Source organism: Giraffa tippelskirchi, chromosome 8 (genome assembly GCF_054371585.1).
Source record: "Giraffa tippelskirchi isolate mGirTip1 chromosome 8, T2T-mGirTip1v1.2.pri, whole genome shotgun sequence".
Taxonomy (NCBI): Eukaryota; Metazoa; Chordata; class Mammalia; order Artiodactyla; family Giraffidae; genus Giraffa; species Giraffa tippelskirchi.
In genome coordinates, this window is record NC_137282.1 from 86,879,427 (window position 1) to 86,899,468 (window position 20,042).

Sequence of the window (20,042 nt, forward strand, 5' to 3'; positions counted from 1 at the left end):
AGAATGACTTACTTTGAGACTTCCCTGGGAAGTCATTTTCTAAGAGTTGAGAACCATTTCAGTACTTCATACTTAAACTGATTTATTTTTGTTATTCCTAGAGAGGTAGGAGAAATGCCAATTTATTTATGATTCTTTTTCTTGTCTGGACTGCCTCACACAACTAAGCCTGAAATTGGATTGGTTATTGGCTCCTCACAATGGCATGCAAGATAAATGATGAAACTTAATATTCAGATCTCACAGAACCTCTGAGGCTTTATTGGATTTCTGTTATTTGACATGTAGATCTCCAGATAATTTACTTTTGAAGTGTAAATACAAGCTGGTAAGCACTGTGTCCATTATTAAGCACTATAGCGCTCTGCTATGTAGAATATAAATATGGATGTAGATACAGATTGAGATGAATATTATGTTAAACATGTTATATACTTAACTATTTGTATAAATACACACGAGTTTTCTATATGTTTCCTGTAGCCTATCATGATCCTTAAAGGCTTAAATGGTTTTGTTTAGTTGCTGATCCTCTGTTCTATTTTTGAAGGCTATTAAAAGGGATTAATTTCCCACTCTTGGGCACATATCTGGACAAAACTATTATTCAAAAAATACATGTACCCTATGTTCATAGCAGCGGTATTTATACTAGCCATGACATGGAAACAACTGAATGTCCATGGACAGATGAATGGAGAAACAAGTGGTATATACACATACAATGGAATATTATTGAATCATAAAAAAGAAAATGATGCCATTTGCAGCAACATGACTGGACATAGAATAAACATAGTAAGTGAAGTCAGAGAAAAACAGATACCATATCACTTATGTGTGGAAATTAAAACATGACACAAATGAACATATCTTCAAAACAGACTCACAGACATATACCACAGACTTATGGGTGCCAAGGGGAAGGGGGTGGGGGAGGGATGAAGGGGAAGTTCTGGGTTAGCAGAAGCAAACTGTTATATATAGAATGGATAAACAACAAGATCCTCCTGAATAGCACAGGGAACTATATTCAATAGCCTGTTAAACTGTAGCAGAAAAGAATATAAAAAAGTATGTATATACATATAAAGTATATATATATATATATACATATAACTGAATCACTTTGCTGCATACCAGAAATTAACATGTTATAAATCAACTATACTTTAAAAAGGTTGCAACAAAAAAAAAAAAAAGATTTTTTTTAAATGGGTGATTTGGGTAATACATGAGAGAATGTTTTAACAATTGAGATAAGACAATGGTGGGCAGAGGCTAATTCTGAAGAAATTCCATAGTTGATTATTTTCACGAAGAGAATGGATAGCTGCATGTCCTGGAAACTGCAGCTTGACAGTGAGTTAAACCAGGTTTCCGTTTCAGTTCAGTGGCTCAGCGCTGTCCGGCTCTTTGTGACCCAAAGGACTACTGTACACAAGGCTTCCCTGTCCATCATCAACTCCAGGAGCTTTGTCAAACTCATGTCCATCAGTTGGTGATGCCATCCAATCATCTCATCCTCTGTCTTCTCCTCCTGCCTTCAGTCTTTCCTAGCATCAGGCATTAAGCCCCAAATAGTGGAACAGGGCCATATATTGCATAAGTAAGAGTCGCCCAGACCCAGGCAAAGAGTAAATGAGTACCACACAGAGGGACCGCCTTGGGTGAAGTAACGCAGTTATAAAGGGGCAAAGGGCGAGAGATCTTATATCAATGGATGAGGTCAGTGCGACTGAGGATGAGGCCTTCAGTGAGGGGAGCAGTGGTTTCTTGTGGGAGCTTCAAGCTCAGCTGCGAAACACGCTCAACTGGGCCATCTCTCCATTCTCTCCCAGGCTCTGGAGGCTTCTTCTTCTGGGGTGGGACCGGTGCAGGAGGGCAAGGGGTTGGGAGAAACGTAGGGAGCGGAGCGGGGAGGGGGAAAGGAAGGGGGAGGAGGCGGGGCGCGGTTGCGCCGCGTCACCCTGCGGCGCGTCGGGAGAGGCGTAGGCAGCCATGGCGGGAAGCGAGCCTGGCAGCCGAGGGAGTTCGCCTCAGCCTTCTCACAGCGATTGGGGCCGCCTGGAGGCGGCCTTCCTCAGCGGCTGGAGGAACTTCTGGCAGTCGGTTGGCAAGGAGAGGGCGGCTCCGAGGGCCTCCGCGGAGGAGGCGGACGAGGAGGCCAGTTCTCTGACGCGGCTGCCGGTGAGCGTCGGTCGCCGCCCGCGAGGAACCCAGGGAGGGGCTCTCGCTGGGGCGGCCTCTTGGGGGGCCGGGGAGGGGGTAGCCCGCTGTGCCCAGCCTATGTCTGGCTCCGTCCATGCAGCTTTACGGGCACTGTCGTCACCTAGAGGGGCAGCAGTTGAAAACAGACGCCTTAGCGTTGACGCTTCGTGCCTGGCAGCCGGACCGAAGTTTGCTGCGAAGCTCACCTGCAAGGAGGGCCCTGGTAACCTTCCAGGTCACCTTCAGGTTTTCTCCCCCAAAACGAGTTTGGGGATTGGGACACCCTGAACATCCGGTTGAGGAAATGCTGAGACCATTCCAGACATTCTGGAAAAGCATGGACAGCGTTCAGCGTCTGTGTTCTCAGCATCTTTCATCCTAGGCTTCACGTATCAAAACACTCTAAGGATTTTGCTGCTATTATCTTACCGTGTATTTCAAGTAACAAAACCGACAAGTGAAATTAAATAAGTTACAAGGGCCTCAAGTTACAGCAGGCTTTGAGAATGACACACATCATTCCTTGATAAACTTTTTAGAAAGATGGGAAAACTGCAAGAGGAGAATATCTTAGAAATTATTAAAATTCTGTATCTTAGCTGGACTGTTGTCACTTCCCTCGGAGGTACATCAGAAATTGAAAACTGCAGGCTTAAGTTTCCTCCATGGTTTTCCTTGCAGAGATAACACGTTTTTACAGAAGAACACAGGTGACAAATATACCCTTTGATTTGATCTAATGATAAAATCAGAAGTTTGTTCACTTGATAAAGATTTTATTTTGAAGAATAAATTATTTCATTAAGTAATTTAATTCAAATAATTTGGTAGAATATTCATGAGGAGAAATTAAATAAACTGATTATTTTGCTTGAAAAATCCAGAGCAATGGGTGGTTTTTCAGGAATGTTTCAATGTGTTAAAGTGAAGTGTTCATTATGATTCTACCCTGAGGCAGGAAATTAACTTCAGCATGGTAGATTTCATTATTAAAGATAATTATTAAGTTGATCTTTTGCTGTTTAGTATAAAAATTGTTTGTTAATTTTGTAATTTATCGTGATAGATTTAATTATTAAAATGATAAATTGTTCAGTTGACCTTTAGTTTCCCAGTATAATTGTTAATTTGTAATTTATTTTTCAAAAAAATCTATCTGCCAAGGTAAATTATTCATCCCCTTTACCTACCTGCTGCTTCCCTCTGTTTCAGATTGACGTACAGCTATATATTTTGTCATTTCTTTCACCTCATGATCTATGTCAGTTGGGAAGTACAAGTCATTATTGGAATGAAACTGTCCGAGATCCAGTTCTGTGGAGATATTTTCTTTTGCGAGATCTTCCTTCTTGGTCTTCTGTTGACTGGAAGTCTCTTCCAGATCTAGAAATCTTAAAAAAGCCTATGTCTGAAGTCACCGATGGTGCATTTTTTGACTACATGGCAGTGTAAGTATCTAATTTTATGAATTAAAAAGAAGATATTAATTTGATTATAGCGAGTCAGTAGCCTAAGTTAGTCTTGGTCCTCCTACAAATTTGTGGCATGAATTTTGCATCTAAGAGTCCTTTTGTAAGAATCCGGTGTTAGATTAAATAACATCCTTCAGGACCTACTATAGAGCAAAAAAAAAGTCTGTGACAGAAGATAGCACCTAAAAAGAAAAGAAGAAGAAGAATATTTGTGCTTTAGGTAAGGATTGTTTTCCTGTGCTAGACTTACTAGCTACATGTGGGGTTTTTTTTTCCTTCATATTTTAAGTTATTTAGAATCCTTATTCCAATACAGATGCCATTACATCAAGTCTTGTGAGACTCCTTGACTAAAATGTGCATGTGTATAATTTTAACAAGTGATGGCTCAGTGGTAAAGAATCCTTCTGCAGTGCAGGAGATGAAGGTTCAATCCCTGGGTCAGGAAGATGTCCTGGAGGAGAAAATGGCAACCTACTCCAGTATTCTTGCCTGGAAAATCCTATGGACACAGGAGCCTGGCAGGCTGTAGTCCATGGGGACTCAAAAGAGTCAGACACAACTTAATGACTAAACAGCGTAGCATTGTAGTCTCACTTGCTGCTTACTTCTACATTGTCCCACAGCCAGCCAAGACATCAAGTGTATCCGTGGTGCTGTGGAACCGTGTTTTCATAGGGATAGTAATAATTACAGTAATAAACATTTGTGATCTGACTCAATGGATATGAATCTGAGCAAACTCTGGGAGATAGTGAAGGACAGGGGAGCCTGGCATGCTCTAGCTGGAGAGAGACGATTTAGTAGCAAACAACATGACCATTTGTGAGCATATAAGTTATTTCTGATTCTTGTGATCTTGGGTTGATTGTTATTGCTTGAATAAAGCAAATTTAAAAAACTGAAGTTCAGACTATAAGTGGCTTATATGACTAATTAAAGTGGTGAGGCTTGGCCAAATCTGCCCTGCTGCAATGTTGACTTTTTTTTTTCCTTTTTAAATTACAAGATTCCTAAGTAAAGATGATTTTCTTATAAAGTTAGTGATTGTCTTAACCAGCTTGATTTAAAGGGCTTTAGGTTTTATTTAGATTTGAGCAACTTTGTTTTAATTTTTGATAACATGTTGAATCACTAGTTTAGAAATTTATGGCTATTGAAGAAGTTGTTTCACATGATTCTTAGTTTGCTGCTGCTGCTGCTAAGTCGCTTCAGTCGTGTCTGACTCGGTGCAGCCCACCAGGCTCCCCTGTCCCCGGGGTTCTCCAAGCAAGAACACTGGAGTGGGTTGCCATGCATGAAAGTGAAAAGTGAAAATGAAGACGCTCTGCCTTCTCTGTCTTAAGTTTGCTGCTGCTGCTAAGTCGCTTCAGTCGTGTCCGACTCTGTGCGACCCCATAGACGGCAGCCCACCAGGCTCCACTGTCCTTGGGATTCTCCAGGCAAAAACACTGGAGTTGGTTGCCATTTCCTTCTCCAGTGCATGAAAGGGAAAAGTGAAAGTGAAGTCGCTCAGTCGTGTCCGACTCTTAGCGACTGCCTAAGAGTAGCCTACCAGGCTCCTCCATCCATGGGATTTTCCAGGCAAGAGTACCAGAGTGGGGTGCCATTGCCTTCTCCCTTAGTTTGCTAGGTTACCTGTAATAAGTTCTTATTGAACTGTTAATGTTAATGGAAGTACCCTAAGAAATTCAGTTATATCAGTAGCTTTGGTAATTTTTTTCTTTTTTACCTCTAAAGACATTTTTATGCTATCTAAGTAGTTTAGTGCAGGCTTTCTCAGTCTTGGCACTGTTGACATTTTGGACCAGGTGTTATGGGAACTGTCTTGTGTATGCATTGTAGCATGTTTAATAGTATCCCAGGAGTCTATCTGCTAGATGTTAGTAGCACTGCCCCACTCCCCCTGTAGTTGTGATGACAAAAATGTCTCCAGACATTAATAGATGTTCCTAGGGGGTGCAAAATCTCCCCAGGTTGAGAATTACTGCTCTATGTAGTGAATTTTAACCATTAAAACACATGATAGACCAAGTGTTTCATGAGAGAATCTAAATGAAAAACTAGAAAGTAACCACTTTTTGGGGAGGACTTCCTCAGTTACTTGACCACTACTACTCCCATAGCACCTTGTGCTTTTTCTATCACAGCACTTGACATATGTATTATTAATATAATAATATCTGTCTTCCACTGCCCTACATGAGGACTAGGACTGTATAATCATTGTATCCCTTTTGTCTAGCAAGTTTTCAATGCATTATATATTGTTGAATGAGTAAATGGCTAAATAAGTGTTTGTGTTAATTTTCTAATTGTGACAATTTTATACAGCTATAAAATGTGCTGTCCACATACAAGAAGATCCTCAAAATCTAGCCGTCCTATGTATGGAGCTGTCACCTCATTTTTACACTCATTGATCATTCAGAATGAACCACGATTTGCCATGTTTGGACCAGGTTTGGAAGAACTAAATACATCTTTGGTGTTGAGTTTGATGTCTTCTGAGGAACTTTGCCCAACAGCTGGTTTGCCTCAGAGGCAGATTGATGGTAATTTTCATGTTAATGTACAGTTCATAATAATTCAAACACTTTGAGCTTGACTCTAGGATTACATAGAAAAAATTAGTTTTTTAGATTATTTAACTCTTTGATGTAATGAAATGTACTAATTTGATGCATGGGAGCCCTCATATCTCTGTGGACTGAAAGAATTAATCTACTTTTTTATAAGAGATAAGCTTTCTCTTACTTCCTCAGTCCAGAATATGAGATTATGTGAAAGCAAATTGTATGTTGTCAAAATTTTGTACCATATTTTAAAAGAATGTTATAGTAAAAACCATTCAGCATCTACTATATTCAAAGTAGTTTGATATGTATTGGAATTTCAAAAAAGAGCTAAATTGTCACCTTACCTTTGTTTCTATGAAAAACAACAGCAACAACAACCATGTAGTTAATTTGGTAAGTAGGATATATAATAAACATGTTTAACAGTGATCTAGCTTCTCCTTTACTTTTTCATTTGTTGAGGGTACCTATTAGATACTAAAGATGCAGTGATTTAAAACAAACAGCATCAAAAATCTCCTCTTTGCCCTGAAAGGTCTAGGTGAGGGCAGAGACATGTATACAGGTGATTAGAAAATGGTGTAATGAGCTTTTGTGTAGAAAGGTAAGGGTCACAGAAGGCTCTGCATCGAACATGATGCCTTATATGAGTCATTATGATAAACAGGGGTAGGCCATCAAAAAAAGACAAGGTAAAATATTCTAAGCAGTGAGAACTACACCTCTAAATTCTCAAAGTTCTGGGTGTGCATGACACACTTGAAGTAGCTCTGTGTGTCTAGAGTGGGGCCAGGTGAGAAGATGTTTATATGTCAAACTTAGCGTTATATTGAAGGATTTGAAGCAGAAAAGTAAGATGATCAAGATGGCATTTTAGATACATTACTCTGGCTCCTGAGTGGAGAATTGATTAGAAGGGGCTCCAAAGGCATGAATACCCATTAAGAAACAACTATAATATTGTGATCAAATATGAAGGATACGGAATTGACTCAATGTGTATCAGCAGTAATAAGGATAACTTCTGGTTTCTGGGTCTGATTTTCATATTGGATGATGGCGTCATTCTCTAGATTAAGGAAACACAGAAGTAGGAAGAGAAACTTTTTATTCAAGTAGAGATGCCTGCTACAAGCTAGCCATTTGAATGTTAGTTCCATTAGACCAGAAATCTTCTCAGCCTTTGTTTTTAAGAGGTTTTGTTTTGTTTTTTAAACTATTTTGGCTGCACTGGGTCTTTGCTGCTGCATGTGGGCTTTTTCTAGTTGTGGCTAGCTAGGGCTGCTCTTCATTACAGTGCTCAGGTTTCTCATTTTGGTGGCTTCTCTTGTTGTAGAGCATGGGCTTTAGGTATGCAGGTGTCAATAGTTGCAGCATTCAAGCTCAGTAGTTGTGCACAGACTTAGTTGCTCTGCGACATGTACAATCTTCTGGACCGTATCCCTTGCATTGGCAGATAGATTCTCAACCACTGGACCACCAGGGAAGTCCCTCTTGTCAGCTTTATTCTTAGTTGTATCTGTAGTGCCAGGCACATAGTAGACATTCAATATGTATTTGATAAATAAATGAATGATTTTATGGAATACGTTATGCATTCATGTCTCAAGAGAAAAATCTAGGCTAGAAATGAAGATTTGGGAATCATATGAAGTCCATGTGAACTTGGAAGTTTCTAAGGATAAAGAGGAAGATTGTGAGCCAGGTGCTATATAATCTTCAGTGAATGTTTGGAGAAAGGGATTATCAAAAGTAGATTCATAAGTGACCAGGTTAAGGACAGGGAGATGGTATTAGAACTAAATGGTGTTTGTGTCTCAAAGAGATGGAGTTTTTTTCAAGAGGGTTGGTGAGTAATGGTTTAAGACATGGCATTGAGGAGTAATAGAGAACAGTCATCTCATCTCTGTACCCTGAGATGTGAGAGAATAAGCAGTTTAGTTACTGGAAGCCCACTGCAAGAGAAGCAGCACCTAGGCACAGGCCAGTTTCAGGTGAGGTCATGAGGTGGAAAAAACCCATTTCAATAAGAGGTTGGGGATATGGGGAAATTGGCTGATTATGAAATTGCCATTTCATTCTCCGGAGTGATTGTGATTGTTTGAAATTGCCAGTCTAACTGTGCCTCACATCCTGCAAGGTCAGGGATGGGTAAAGGGATGAGTCATTGGCAAGCTGAGGCAAAACAGCATGCATATCTTATTGGACTGAGGATAGATGTGTTGAGAAGGTAGTTTCTGGAAGTTAAACTGATGAAAACAAAGATCAGAGACATGGTTGTTACTCAGTCACTCATTCGTGTCTGATTCTTTGTGACCCCATGGACTGCAGCACACCAGGCTTCCTTCACCATCTCCTGGAGCTTGCTCAAAATGCATATCCATTGAGTCAGTGACACCATCCAATCATCTCATCCTTTGTTGTCCCCTTCTCCTCCTGCCTTCCATCTTTCCCAACATGGTAGAATGTTTTTATGATTATCTTTGGGAAGTCCCCTGGTGGGGGAAGACTAGGGCCACTTTGCCTGAAATGCTTGCAGACCCCACTAAGATCTCTATATAATGTGTTGCCTGAAATGGTGATGTAAGATAGCATGGCACAGCATCTTTAAATGTCTAGATTGGTTATAATGCAGGGATTAAGGATATGAAAGATGGAGTTGTCCTTGGGCTTCCCTGGTGGCTCAGATGGCAAAGAATCACCTGCAGTGCAGGACACCTGGTTTCAATCCCTGGGTTGGGAAGATCCCCTGGAGAATGGCATGGCAACCCACTCCAGTATTCTTGCCTGGAGAATCCCCATGGACTGGAGCCTGGGGGGCTCCAGTCCATGGGGTGGCAAAGAGTCGGACACGACTGAGCGACCAAGCACAGCACAATGAGGTAAGTAGAGGCCATATTATATTAAAGTTTTATTTATCTGAAGAGCAGTGGCTTTGAAGGGAATAGACATAATTAAAGACATTTTAAAGCAATCTATCCAGCTGCTGTCAGAAGATTGGATAGTAGGGAACAGAAGTGGATTTAGGAGCATAGTTAGAAATGATTACAGAAGTTCAGGTGAGAGGTGATGATATCTAAATTAAAGGTGTGGGTGGGAATGGAGAGGAGTAGACAGACCTAAAAGGACATTTATTAATATATAGCAAAAAGACACAAAGCCAAAGAGGAGAAGGATCTTTCCAGGAGGCAAGAGGAGAATCAATCCCTAAGTGTTAACACAAAGGAGGGAAGGCATTAAGAAAGAAGGACAAATAACAGTGTTGAATGATTTAGATATAAAATATAGTAAGAATTAATATTGGAGAAGATTCTTGAGTGTCCCTTGGACTTCAAGAAGATCCACCCAGTCCATCCTAAAGGAGATCAGTCCTGGGTGTTCATTGGAAGGGCTGATGTTGAAGCTGGAACTCCAATACTTTGGCCACCTCATGAGAAGAGTTGACTCATTGGAAAAGACCCTGATGCTGGGAAGGATTGGGGGCAGGAGGAGAGGGCGACAACAGAGAATGAGATGGCTGGATGGCATCACTGACTTGATGGACTTGGGTTAGAGTACGCTCCGGGAATTGGTGATGGACGGGGAGGTCTGCCGTGCCATGATTCATGGGGTCTCAAAGAGTCAGACATGACTGAGCGACTGAACTGAACTGAAGAAGTAATACTTAGCACCTGTTACTTACCAGTTATGTATGTGATCTCATTTAATGCTTACAATAACCCTAAAAAATGTGTATTATTTCTATATTTCAGTGTCAAAACCAAGGCTCACAGAAACATGGGTATATGTGACAAATTCTAGCTCAAATCTAATTCCAAATTTCAGTGTTTGCCGTATTTCTTCAATTTTCTAAGACACCATGAATTTAAAAATGCCTTTTCAGAGTGCAGGGAAAAAAACTATTTGGCTGAATGTATGGAGTATGAGACTAATGAGAAACATAAAAAAAGTGAAACTAAGTCAGTCTTGAAGATAAGTAGAAGTAGTTGTTATGATGCAGCTGCTACTGATAGGATGATAATAAAGTTAATGATGATAGTGATGATGGTATAAAAAGCAATGTTAAAGCCTAAGAGTTTTTTATTCTGTATCCATTGTTTACTATTTTGTGAATGAAAATTGCATATAGCATCTTTTCTTCAATATAAACATTTTATTCCAAAGCTATATATAACTTGTTATAGTTTTTTGTTTGCTCTTTTTATATTAAGTAATTTTTTCATTGTCATCTTTTGCTATCTTTGTGACTTGTTTTGATAACTGTAATTTTCTCCTTTAGGTATTGGATCAGGAGTTAGTTTTCAGTTGAGCAATCAACATAAATTCAACATCCTAATACTATATTCAACTACAAGGTAAGGCTACCTTCTTAGCAGCCTACCTGAGACATCAGTAATAGAATATTTTAGGGGGGGTGAAGCCTGTTTAGTGTCTGTTTATGTTTTATATTTACATTTTTTTCATAGAAAGGAAAGAGATAGAGCAAGAGAAGAACATACAAGTGCAGTTAACAAGATGTTCAGTATACAGAATGAAGGAGATGATCAACAAGGGAGCCGGTACAGTGTAATTCCACAAATTCAGAAGGTGTGTGAAGTTGTTGATGGGTTCATCTATGTTGCAAATGCTGAAGCTCATAAAAGTAAGCATTATCTTATTTTCCTTTTAAAAGCACTTTCTTTGCAAAGCTAATAAAGTATTTTTTTAGGTTTTACTGTGGCTTGTTAAGAATATCATGGCTAATTTTATCAGTGTGATTGTGTTAATATTATTACTATCAATATTGGATTCTCAAACCTTGATAAGCAGTAGGATCACTTGCAGATCTTGTTAAAAACATAGCAGCCTGATTCCTATCCTGACAGATTATGACTCATAGATGTGGGTTGTGTCTTGGCTCTGTTTTTTTAAACAAACTTTACAGAATTCTGGTGCACACTGAAGTTTGCTACTATAACTACATAGTATTTTTTTGTTGTCTCATGCTTCTGTACTTTTAGTTATTGATATTTTGTTTGCTTTTGGCCTTATTCAAATAATTTATGCAGGTAAATGAAAATTTTTAGCTTATTTTAATCATCCAGATAGAGAGGTTTGGTGGAGTGTTTAATAACGTGGATTAGTTAAGAACACTCCCCATATATTCTGAATAATTGCCATTCACATTGATAAATAGCATGAAAATAGAATACTATTGGGCTATAAGCCGATATTGTAATTTCTTTTCCAGATCCTTTGTGAACAGGGTAAGGTGTAAATATACAATATATCATTCTCACTTGGAAAAAGCTAGAAACAGTTCACTACTGAAAGAATTTACAGTTTATAGTGCACTGAAATTAACTGTAACAACGAAAGCCAAATCCAGCGCAACTACTGACTAATTGTACTTATCTCACTGCATTAATGGCCTAACAGAAGAAGCACACCCATTTGTAGAAGTAAATCTTTTTACCTCAGTCTCTTCTGTTCTGCCACATAAAACATCTAGCATTAAATTAAAAAGTATAAGGTACAAAAAAAAAAAAAAATGAAATGACCCATTCTTAAGAGATAAAGCAGTCAATGGAACTAGACCCAGAAATGGCCTCAATATTGGCACCCTCAGAAAAGGACATAAAAAGAACTATGATTAATATATTGAAGAATCTAGTAAAAAAAAGTGACCAATATATGTGAACAAACAGAGATTTGCAGCAGAGGGAAAGAAGCTATGAAAAAAGTAAAATGGGAATGCTAAATACCAAAAATACAACAGGTGAATAGTTCCTTCAATGGACATATCAACAAAGGAAACCTTTTGTGAATGTGAAGATGATCAATTGAAATTACTCAAATTAAAACAAAGAGATGGGTTTCCCTGGTGGCTCAGTGGTCAAGAATCCACCTGCCGATGCAGGAGACATGGGTTATATCCCTGGTGCAGGAAGATCCCACATGCTGCGGAGTAACTGAGCCTGTGTCCTAGAGCCTGGGAATCACAACTACTGAGCCCACGTGCTGCAGTTATTGAAGCCCATGCACCCTAGAGTCTGTGCTCTGCAACAAGAGAAGGCACTGCAGTGATAAGCCTGTGCACTGCAACTAGAGAGTAGCCCCCACTTGCCACAACTAGAGAAAAGCCCACATAGCAAGGAAGACCCAGCACAGCCAGAAATTAATTAAAAAATAAAATTTTTTAAAAAGGGAAAAATTGGTATGGGAGGGCAGAGCAAGAGCTGGAAGAAACCAATGAAGTGATCTAACTCAGGGGTTGACATTTTCTTAAAGGTCTAGGTAGTACATATTTTAGGCATGTGAGCCATATAATCTCTTACAATTACTCAGCTCTGATTCTATACTGCAGAAGTAGCCATAGAGAGTTTGCAAATGAATGGGCTTGGCTATTTTTACCAAAATAATTACTTATAAAAATATCTATAGTGTGTGGTATGTGGACCCCTGATTCAATTTATATGTGATTGGAGTCCCAAAATATGAAGGGAGTAAGAACAGGGAAAAAGAAATTTCTGAACAAATAATGACCAAAGCTATTTCAAAATTACTGAAAGACAATAAACCACAGATCCAAGATTCTCAAAGAACTCCAGATGTGATAAATAAAAAATACAGATACATCATAGCCAAACTGGTGAAAATAAAAGATAAAGAGAATATCTTGAAGGTAGCCAGGGCAAAGCAAAACATACATATAGAGGACCAAAGATAAGCACAGAGACTTTCTGATAGAAAGCAAGATGATAATGAAGGGAAATCTTTATATATTGCAAAGATGGGTGGGGGATAATATACAGCAGAGAGATCTTTCAAAGTGAAGGCAAAATCAAGACATTTTTTAGACAAAACCTGAGAAAGTTCAGTCAGCAAATTTTTATTACAATAAATATTAAAGGAAACTTCAGGGAGAATAGTATACAGGGTGGAAAACTACATTTACAGAAAGAAAGAAAAAGCCTTGGAATAGAAATAGTATAGCTATACATAAAATATTTTTTTTTCTAATTTTAATTTCTTTATCATTATTTAAAGGAAAACATGATATTTTTAAAAATAAAATATATTGTAACAATATTACATAGCATGGAAAGACAAATGGAAATGTTGTGTTATAAGGTTCTATATGTGAAGTTATATAATACTCTTTAAAGGTAGACTGTTGTAAGTGTAAAATATACATTGTAAATCTGAGCAACGAACCACTAAAAAAGTGTAACAGAGATATAATTAAATAAGCCAGTAGTGAAAATAAAATGTAATCATTAAAAAAGTTCAAAAGAGCACAGGAAAAGAGGGTAAAAGGAACAAAGAACAGATGGGACAAGTCAAAATGCAATAAATATGTGATAGATTTAAATGTACTGTGTTGATAATTACATTAAATGTTTGTTTGTTTTCTATTACTATATATAACAAATTACTGCCAACCTAGTGGCTTAAAACTGCATCTTTATTAGCTCAGAGTTCTTTATGTCAGAAGTCTTGAGTACAGCATGGCTAGGTACTCAGCCAAGCGTCTCACAGGCTGAAACTAGGGTGAGAGATGGGTTACATCCCTTTCGGGAGGTTCTGGGGAAAAATCTGCTATCTAGCTCACTCAGATTATTGACTGAATTCAGCTTACTTTTGTAGATCTGAGGTCCCTGTTCCTTGCTGACTGTCAGCTGGGGGCTGCTCTCAGCTTCATGGGCCATCTTCATTTCTTGCCATGTGACCCCCTCTGTCTTCAAATCCAGCAATGGAGGATCTCTCTAACTAGGAAGAATCCATCTGTTTTAAGGGCTTACCTGACCAGATTAGGCTTGCTGATTATAGTCTCCCTTTCTTAAGTCAGCCGTGTCTTGTGATATAGCCTAACCATGGTGGTGATATCCCATGTGTTTACAGATTCCTCCCACACTCAGAGGAGGAATAGAAAAGAATTTGAGTCATTAGGATTATTTTAGAATTCTGCCCACCACCAAATGTCAGTGACTGACACTCCACTGAAAGGCAGAGATTTTCGGTTTCAATAAAAAACCTAGACTCAATCATATGTTTCAATTTTAGAAACTATGGCCTTTGAAAGAAAGCATAGTGACAGCTACAGAATTTGTGACAGGAAAATACTTTCATCAGAGTACTTTTGCCTTTAAACCATAGAAACGTGTAAGTGGTACTGTTTTTGTTTTCTCTGATTCCATCTAAATTCTGATCCTTGCAAGGCTGATTAATGTAGTTTTATGAAAGATCAGTAAATGAACACACAAATAGAGGGATAGATGCAGTTTGTTATGTTTGAATCCTGGTAATTTTTATAGTTTTTAATTTTGTTTTATTATTTTTTAAGTAACAGAAATTAAGGATTTTAACTACATTCCTTAGGACATGAATGGCAAGATGAATTTTCTCGTATTATGGCAATGACTGATCCAGCTTTTGGATCTTCCGGGAGACCAATGCTGGTTTTATCTTGTATTTCTCAAGCTACTGTAAAAAGAATGCCTTGTTTTTATTTGGCCCATGAGCTGCGTCTGAATCATCTAAACCACCCATGGATGGTAAGGTTCTGTTTTCTCTGATGAGAAAAATCTCATTTTATTTTTGACTCTAATTTCTAATTGATTTTATTTTTCTTTATTCTTTTCTATTCATTCTTTTTAATAGAATAGCATTCTAAAAGTCAGTTTTAGTAGCTTAATTGGTGGGAGATATTTGATATCAAAGCTGAGTTCCAAGATAAGTAATAAACCTCATATTGATAGTAATTATAAGACAGAAGAGAGGATGGTATTTTTAATCTAAACTCTCTAGAAGACAAAACCTGGTTATTCACCCGAAGTTTACTGTGATTGTTTTTAGTCCTATTCATTTTTGAGTGTCCAGAAAAATGTCCCACATAATTATAATAAGATTTTGTGCTTAGTTTCTTAGTAACAAATCCCACATACTCTTACTGTTCTTACTGAGTTTTTTTTTGTTTTTTTTTTTGCTGTGTACTCTTAGATTTTAATGATTTTTTTTGCCTGGAGAATCCCATGGATGGAGGAGCCTGGTAGGCTACAATCCATGGGGTCGCAAAGAGTCGGACACGACTGAGCGACTAAACTAAACTTTCTTAGTAACAAATAGTCTGTTTTTATTTGCTCATAGGTCCAGGACACAGAGGCTGAAACTTTAACTGGTTTTTCGAATGGTATTCAGTGGATTCTTGAAGAAGTAGAATCTAAGCATGTAAGATGATCCTCCTTTTCAACCTTGGCAACTGAAAGCATTTGAAACTTGTTACTGAGGTCATGATGTGGATATTTGCTCAAGTCAGCTCATTCTGCCCTGCCTTTTTGCAGGTAGGCTTTATGTTGGATGGCTGTCTCCACTCTAATTTTTATATAATTTTTACTTTTTACCTTAAATCGATTACAAGAAAAAAGTTTCAGTGGTAGCATTTGGCCCCAAAATGAACCTTTTAAGATTTTTTAATAACTTTCATATATATATATATATTTTAATATTAAATTCTGAAGGAAAAAAAAAAAACAAGTTTGTGCCTCTCTCATTCTTCGTGGTTTCTCTTCTGTTCAGTTCAAAGATTGCCATCGTGGGGAATAGCCAATTTGCTAAGCTTTCAATAGGTTCTTTTCAAGGGTCCTTAACTGGTTATCAGAAAATAAGTTTTATCTATTTTTAATAAATATACTGCGTAAAGATTGGAATATTCACTGAAATTTCATTTACTGGTATGGCCATACAACTTATGTTTCTTTTCTGAAATAGTAGGAATTAACTTTATGTCTTATTCAATACTAATTCAGTGAAAATAACTGGAAATTCTTGCTGTTTGCAAATAACCTGAAAGCTCATGAAGTACTAAAGCCAGATTTTTTTCCTCGCTTATAAAGAAAATATTCTAGAGACATTCATGATCATATGACCTCCTACTCACTAATTGCTTCCACTTTGCAGAGGAAACAGTCCTCCTATCTCAGTGGAATTGAGGGATTTAAAAATTACAGTTGAAAAGAGCATTACATTCTCAGTGGTGCTGCACCCAAGAAACAGCCTCCATCCTACAAGTGGGTGCCATTCCGAAGAAAGGAGCTCTCATATCTTGGGTGCACTTATCTGGCCCTTAACTTGAGCACTTGTAGTCGGGGCAAGAGTGAAAAATGCTGATGTCCTGCTTTTCCTAGAAAGGAAGCCTTCTGAGTTGGAGAGAGAGTGCTGTTTCCTTGACTACCTTGGTCTAGAATGGAGTTTCTGTCTTTCTGAACTGGAGGAGGGATGTCTTGGTTCAAATCCCACATACTCTTACTATTCTTACTGAGTTGTTTTTTTTTTTTTTTGCTGTGTACCCTTAGATTTTAATAACTTTTTAAAATTAATTTTTTCCAGTTTCTCTGGGGAACCATTACATAGTACTCTTCATGCTATTATGCCAAAAATACATCCTGTCCACTTTTAATTATGTGTAGTTAGGTGGCTCAGATGGTAAAGAATCTGCCTGCAATGCAGGAGACCTGGATTCAATCCCTGTGTTGGGAGGATCCCCTGGAGGAGGGGATGGCAACCCACTCAGGTATTCTTGCCTGGAGAATCCCCATAGACAAAGGAGCCTGACGGGCTACAGTCCATGGGGTCGCAAAGAGTCAGGCATGTTTGAGTGACTAAGCACATTTTACCTCATTCTTTGCTGATGTTGGTAATTTATTTTCTTTTTTTCTTCGTGATCAATCTGGCTAGAGTTTTGTTGATTTTATTATTCTCAAAGAGCCAGCTTTTGGTCTTACTGATTTATTCTGTATTCTGTTTCATTGATTTAATGCTCTAATCTCTATTTTTCTGCTTTTTAAATTATAAAACTTTAATTTTCTTTTTTTTATATTATTAAGGTACAAATTTAGGTCATTGTAGGCTTCCAAGGAGGCACAGTGATAAAGAATCCTTCTGTCAATGCAGGAGGTGCAGGAGACAAGTTCCATCCCTGGGTCAGGAAGACCCCTGGGAAAAGGAAATGACAACCCACTTAAGTGTTCTTGCCCAGAAAATTCCATAGAGGAGCCTGATGGGCCACAGTCCATGGTGTTGCAAAGAGTCAGACACTACTGAGTGACAGAGCACACACATATGCATAGGGTTGCAAAAAGTCAAAGATGACTGAGCGATTCTTTGAGTATGCATGCATTGAATGCATTGCACTTACATATATTGTAAATTCCAGAAGACAGTGTTATCATTTTTGATGAAACAGTCATATGTATTAAAAAGAAATTAAAAGAAGAAAAAATTTTAAAAATAATAAAAGTAATCTTTTATTCTTTTCAAGATATATGCATACCTCATTTTATTGTACTTTGCTTTATTACATTTCATAGATAACTGTGTATTTTACAAATTGAAGTTTTGTGGCAACCCTGCACTGAGCAGGTCTATCAGCACCATTTTTCCAGCACCATTTGCTCATTTAATATCTCTGTCACATTTTGATAATTCTTACAATATTTCAAGCTTTTTTTTTTTTTACTGTATTTGTTATGGTGATCTGTGATTAGTGATCTTTGATGTTACCACTCTGACTTGCTGAAAGCTCAGATGATGATCAGCATTTTTCAGCAGTTAAGTATTTGTTAAGATATTTACATTGTATTTTTTAATTAATTTATTTATTTTAATTGGAGGCTAATTACATCACAATATTGTGGTGGTTTTCTGCCATACATTGACATGAATCAGCCATGGGTATACATGTGTCCCCATCTCGAACCACCCTCCCACCTCTCTCCTCATCCCATCCCTTTGGGCCGTCCCAGTGCACTGGCTTTGAGTGCCCTGTTTCATGCATCAAACTTGGACTGGTGATCTATTTCACAAATGCTAATATACATGTTTCAATGCCATTCTCTCAAATCATCCCACCCTCACCTTGCCCCGCAGAGTCCAAAACTCTGTTCTTTATATCTGTGTCTCTTTTGCTGTCTAGCATGTAGGGTTGTCATTGCCATCTTTCTAAATTCCATATATATGCATTAGTGTACGGTACTGGTATTTTTCTTTCTGACTTACTTCACTCTGTATAATAGGCTCCAGTTTCATCCACCTCATTAGAACTGATTCAAATGCGTTCTTTTTAATATATGAATAATAGTCCATTGTGTATATGTACCACAGCTTTCTTATCCATTCATCTGCCGATAGACATCTAGGTTGCTTCCATGTCCTAGCTATTGTAAACAGTGCTGCAGTGAACATTGGGGTACACGTGTCTCTTTCAATTCTGGTTTCCTTGGTGTGTATGCCCAGCAGTGGGATTGCTGGGTCATATGGCAGTTCTATTTTCAGTTTTTTAAGGAATCTTCTCACTGTTCTCCATAGTGGCTGTACTAGTTTGCATTCCAACCAGCAGTAAGAGGGTTCCCTTTTCTCCGCATCCTCTCCAGCATTTTATTGTTTCTGGACTTTTTGATAGCAGCCATTCTGATCAGCATGAGATGGTACCTCATCGTGGTTTTGATTTGCCTTTCTCTAATAATAAGTGATGTTAAGCATCTTTTCATGTGTTAGTCATCTCTATGTCTTCTTTGGAGAAATGTCTGTTTAGTTCTTTGGCCCATTTTTTGATTGGATCATTTATTTTTCTGATATTGAGCTGCATGAGCTGTTTGTATATTTTTGAGATTAATTCTTTGTCAGTTGCTTCATTTGCTATTATTTTCTCCCACTCTGAAGGCTGTCTTTTCACCTTGCTTATAGTTTGCTTCATTGTGCAAAAGCTTTTAAGTTTAATTAGGTCTCATTTGTTTGTTTTTGCTTTTATTTGCATTACTCTGGGAGGTGGGGCATAGAGGATCTTGCTGTGGTTTATGTCAGAGAGTGCTTTGCCTATGTTTTCCTCTAGGAGTTTTATAGTTTCTGGTCTTATATTTAGATCTTTAATCCATTTTGAGTTTATTTTTGTGTATGGTGTTAAAAAGTGTTCTAGTTTCATTCTTTTATAGGTGGTTGATCAGTTATCCCAGCACCACCTGTTAGAGAGATTGTCTTTTCTCCATTGTATATTTTTGCCTCCTTTGTCAAAGATAAGGTGTCCATAGGTTCGTGGATTTATCTCTGGGCTTTCTGTTTTGTTCCATTTATCTATATTTCTGTCTTTGTGCCAGTACCATACTGTCATATAGCTTGGTAGTATAGTCTGAAGTCAGGCAGGTTGATTCCTCCAGTTCCATTCTTCTTTCTCAAAATTGCTTTGGCTTTTTGAGATTTTTTGTATTTCCATACAAACTGTGAAATTATTTGTTCTAGTTCTGTGAAAAATACTGTTGGTAGCTTGATAGGGATTGCATTGAATCTGTAGATTGCCCTGGGTAGTATATTCATTTTCACTATATTGATTCTTCCAATCCATGAACATGGTATATTTCTCCATCTGTTTGTGTCATCTTTGATTTCTTCCATCAGTGTTTTATAGTTTTCTATATATAGGTCTTTTGTTTTCTTTAGGGAGTGCTCACAGTGTATGGACCACACTGGCTTTGCTCCAGCTCGCAGCAGCATGTGCTTTCTGGGTCTACACTGCTCAGGCTCCAGGGTGTTCTGCAGGGCACTGTCCAAAGCGGGCCCTACGTTTCATGCACTTCCCAAGTCTAAGCCGCTCAGGTTCAGGTTCTCAGGTGCTCCTCAAGGGCTCAGACTCGGTTGGGCGTGCATTTTGTGCCCTTCCCGGGTCCGGCCAGCTCAGGCGACCAGGTGCTTGGTGAGCACACTGTCCTGATGGGCCATGTATCTTAATCACCTCCCTGGTCCCTGCTGC

The 20,042-nt window shown here is 38.3% G+C and overlaps 1 protein-coding gene across 12 annotated transcripts in view; it reads left to right on the forward strand.

The window, feature by feature from the left end:
- The first annotated feature begins 1,982 nt into the window (after positions 1-1,982).
- FBXO4 (F-box protein 4) overlaps positions 1,983-20,042 on the forward strand; it is a 287,893-nt gene continuing 269,833 nt past the window's right edge. For 6 of the 12 annotated variants that reach the window (XR_014061363.1, XR_014061359.1, XR_014061361.1 and 3 more), the window contains exons 1-7: positions 1,983-2,190; positions 3,424-3,659; positions 6,018-6,238; positions 10,542-10,617; positions 10,729-10,904; positions 14,624-14,799; positions 15,392-15,585. Coding sequence is in view for 4 of the 12 variants with exons in the window: in XM_081517572.1 (XP_081373698.1) it covers positions 2,002-2,190; positions 3,424-3,659; positions 6,018-6,238; positions 10,542-10,617; positions 10,729-10,904; positions 14,624-14,799; positions 15,392-15,481 (1,164 nt within the window). In the remaining 8 variants the exon portion in view is untranslated. The other 6 variants (XM_081517571.1, XM_081517572.1, XR_014061364.1 and 3 more) reach the window with 6 other exon arrangements.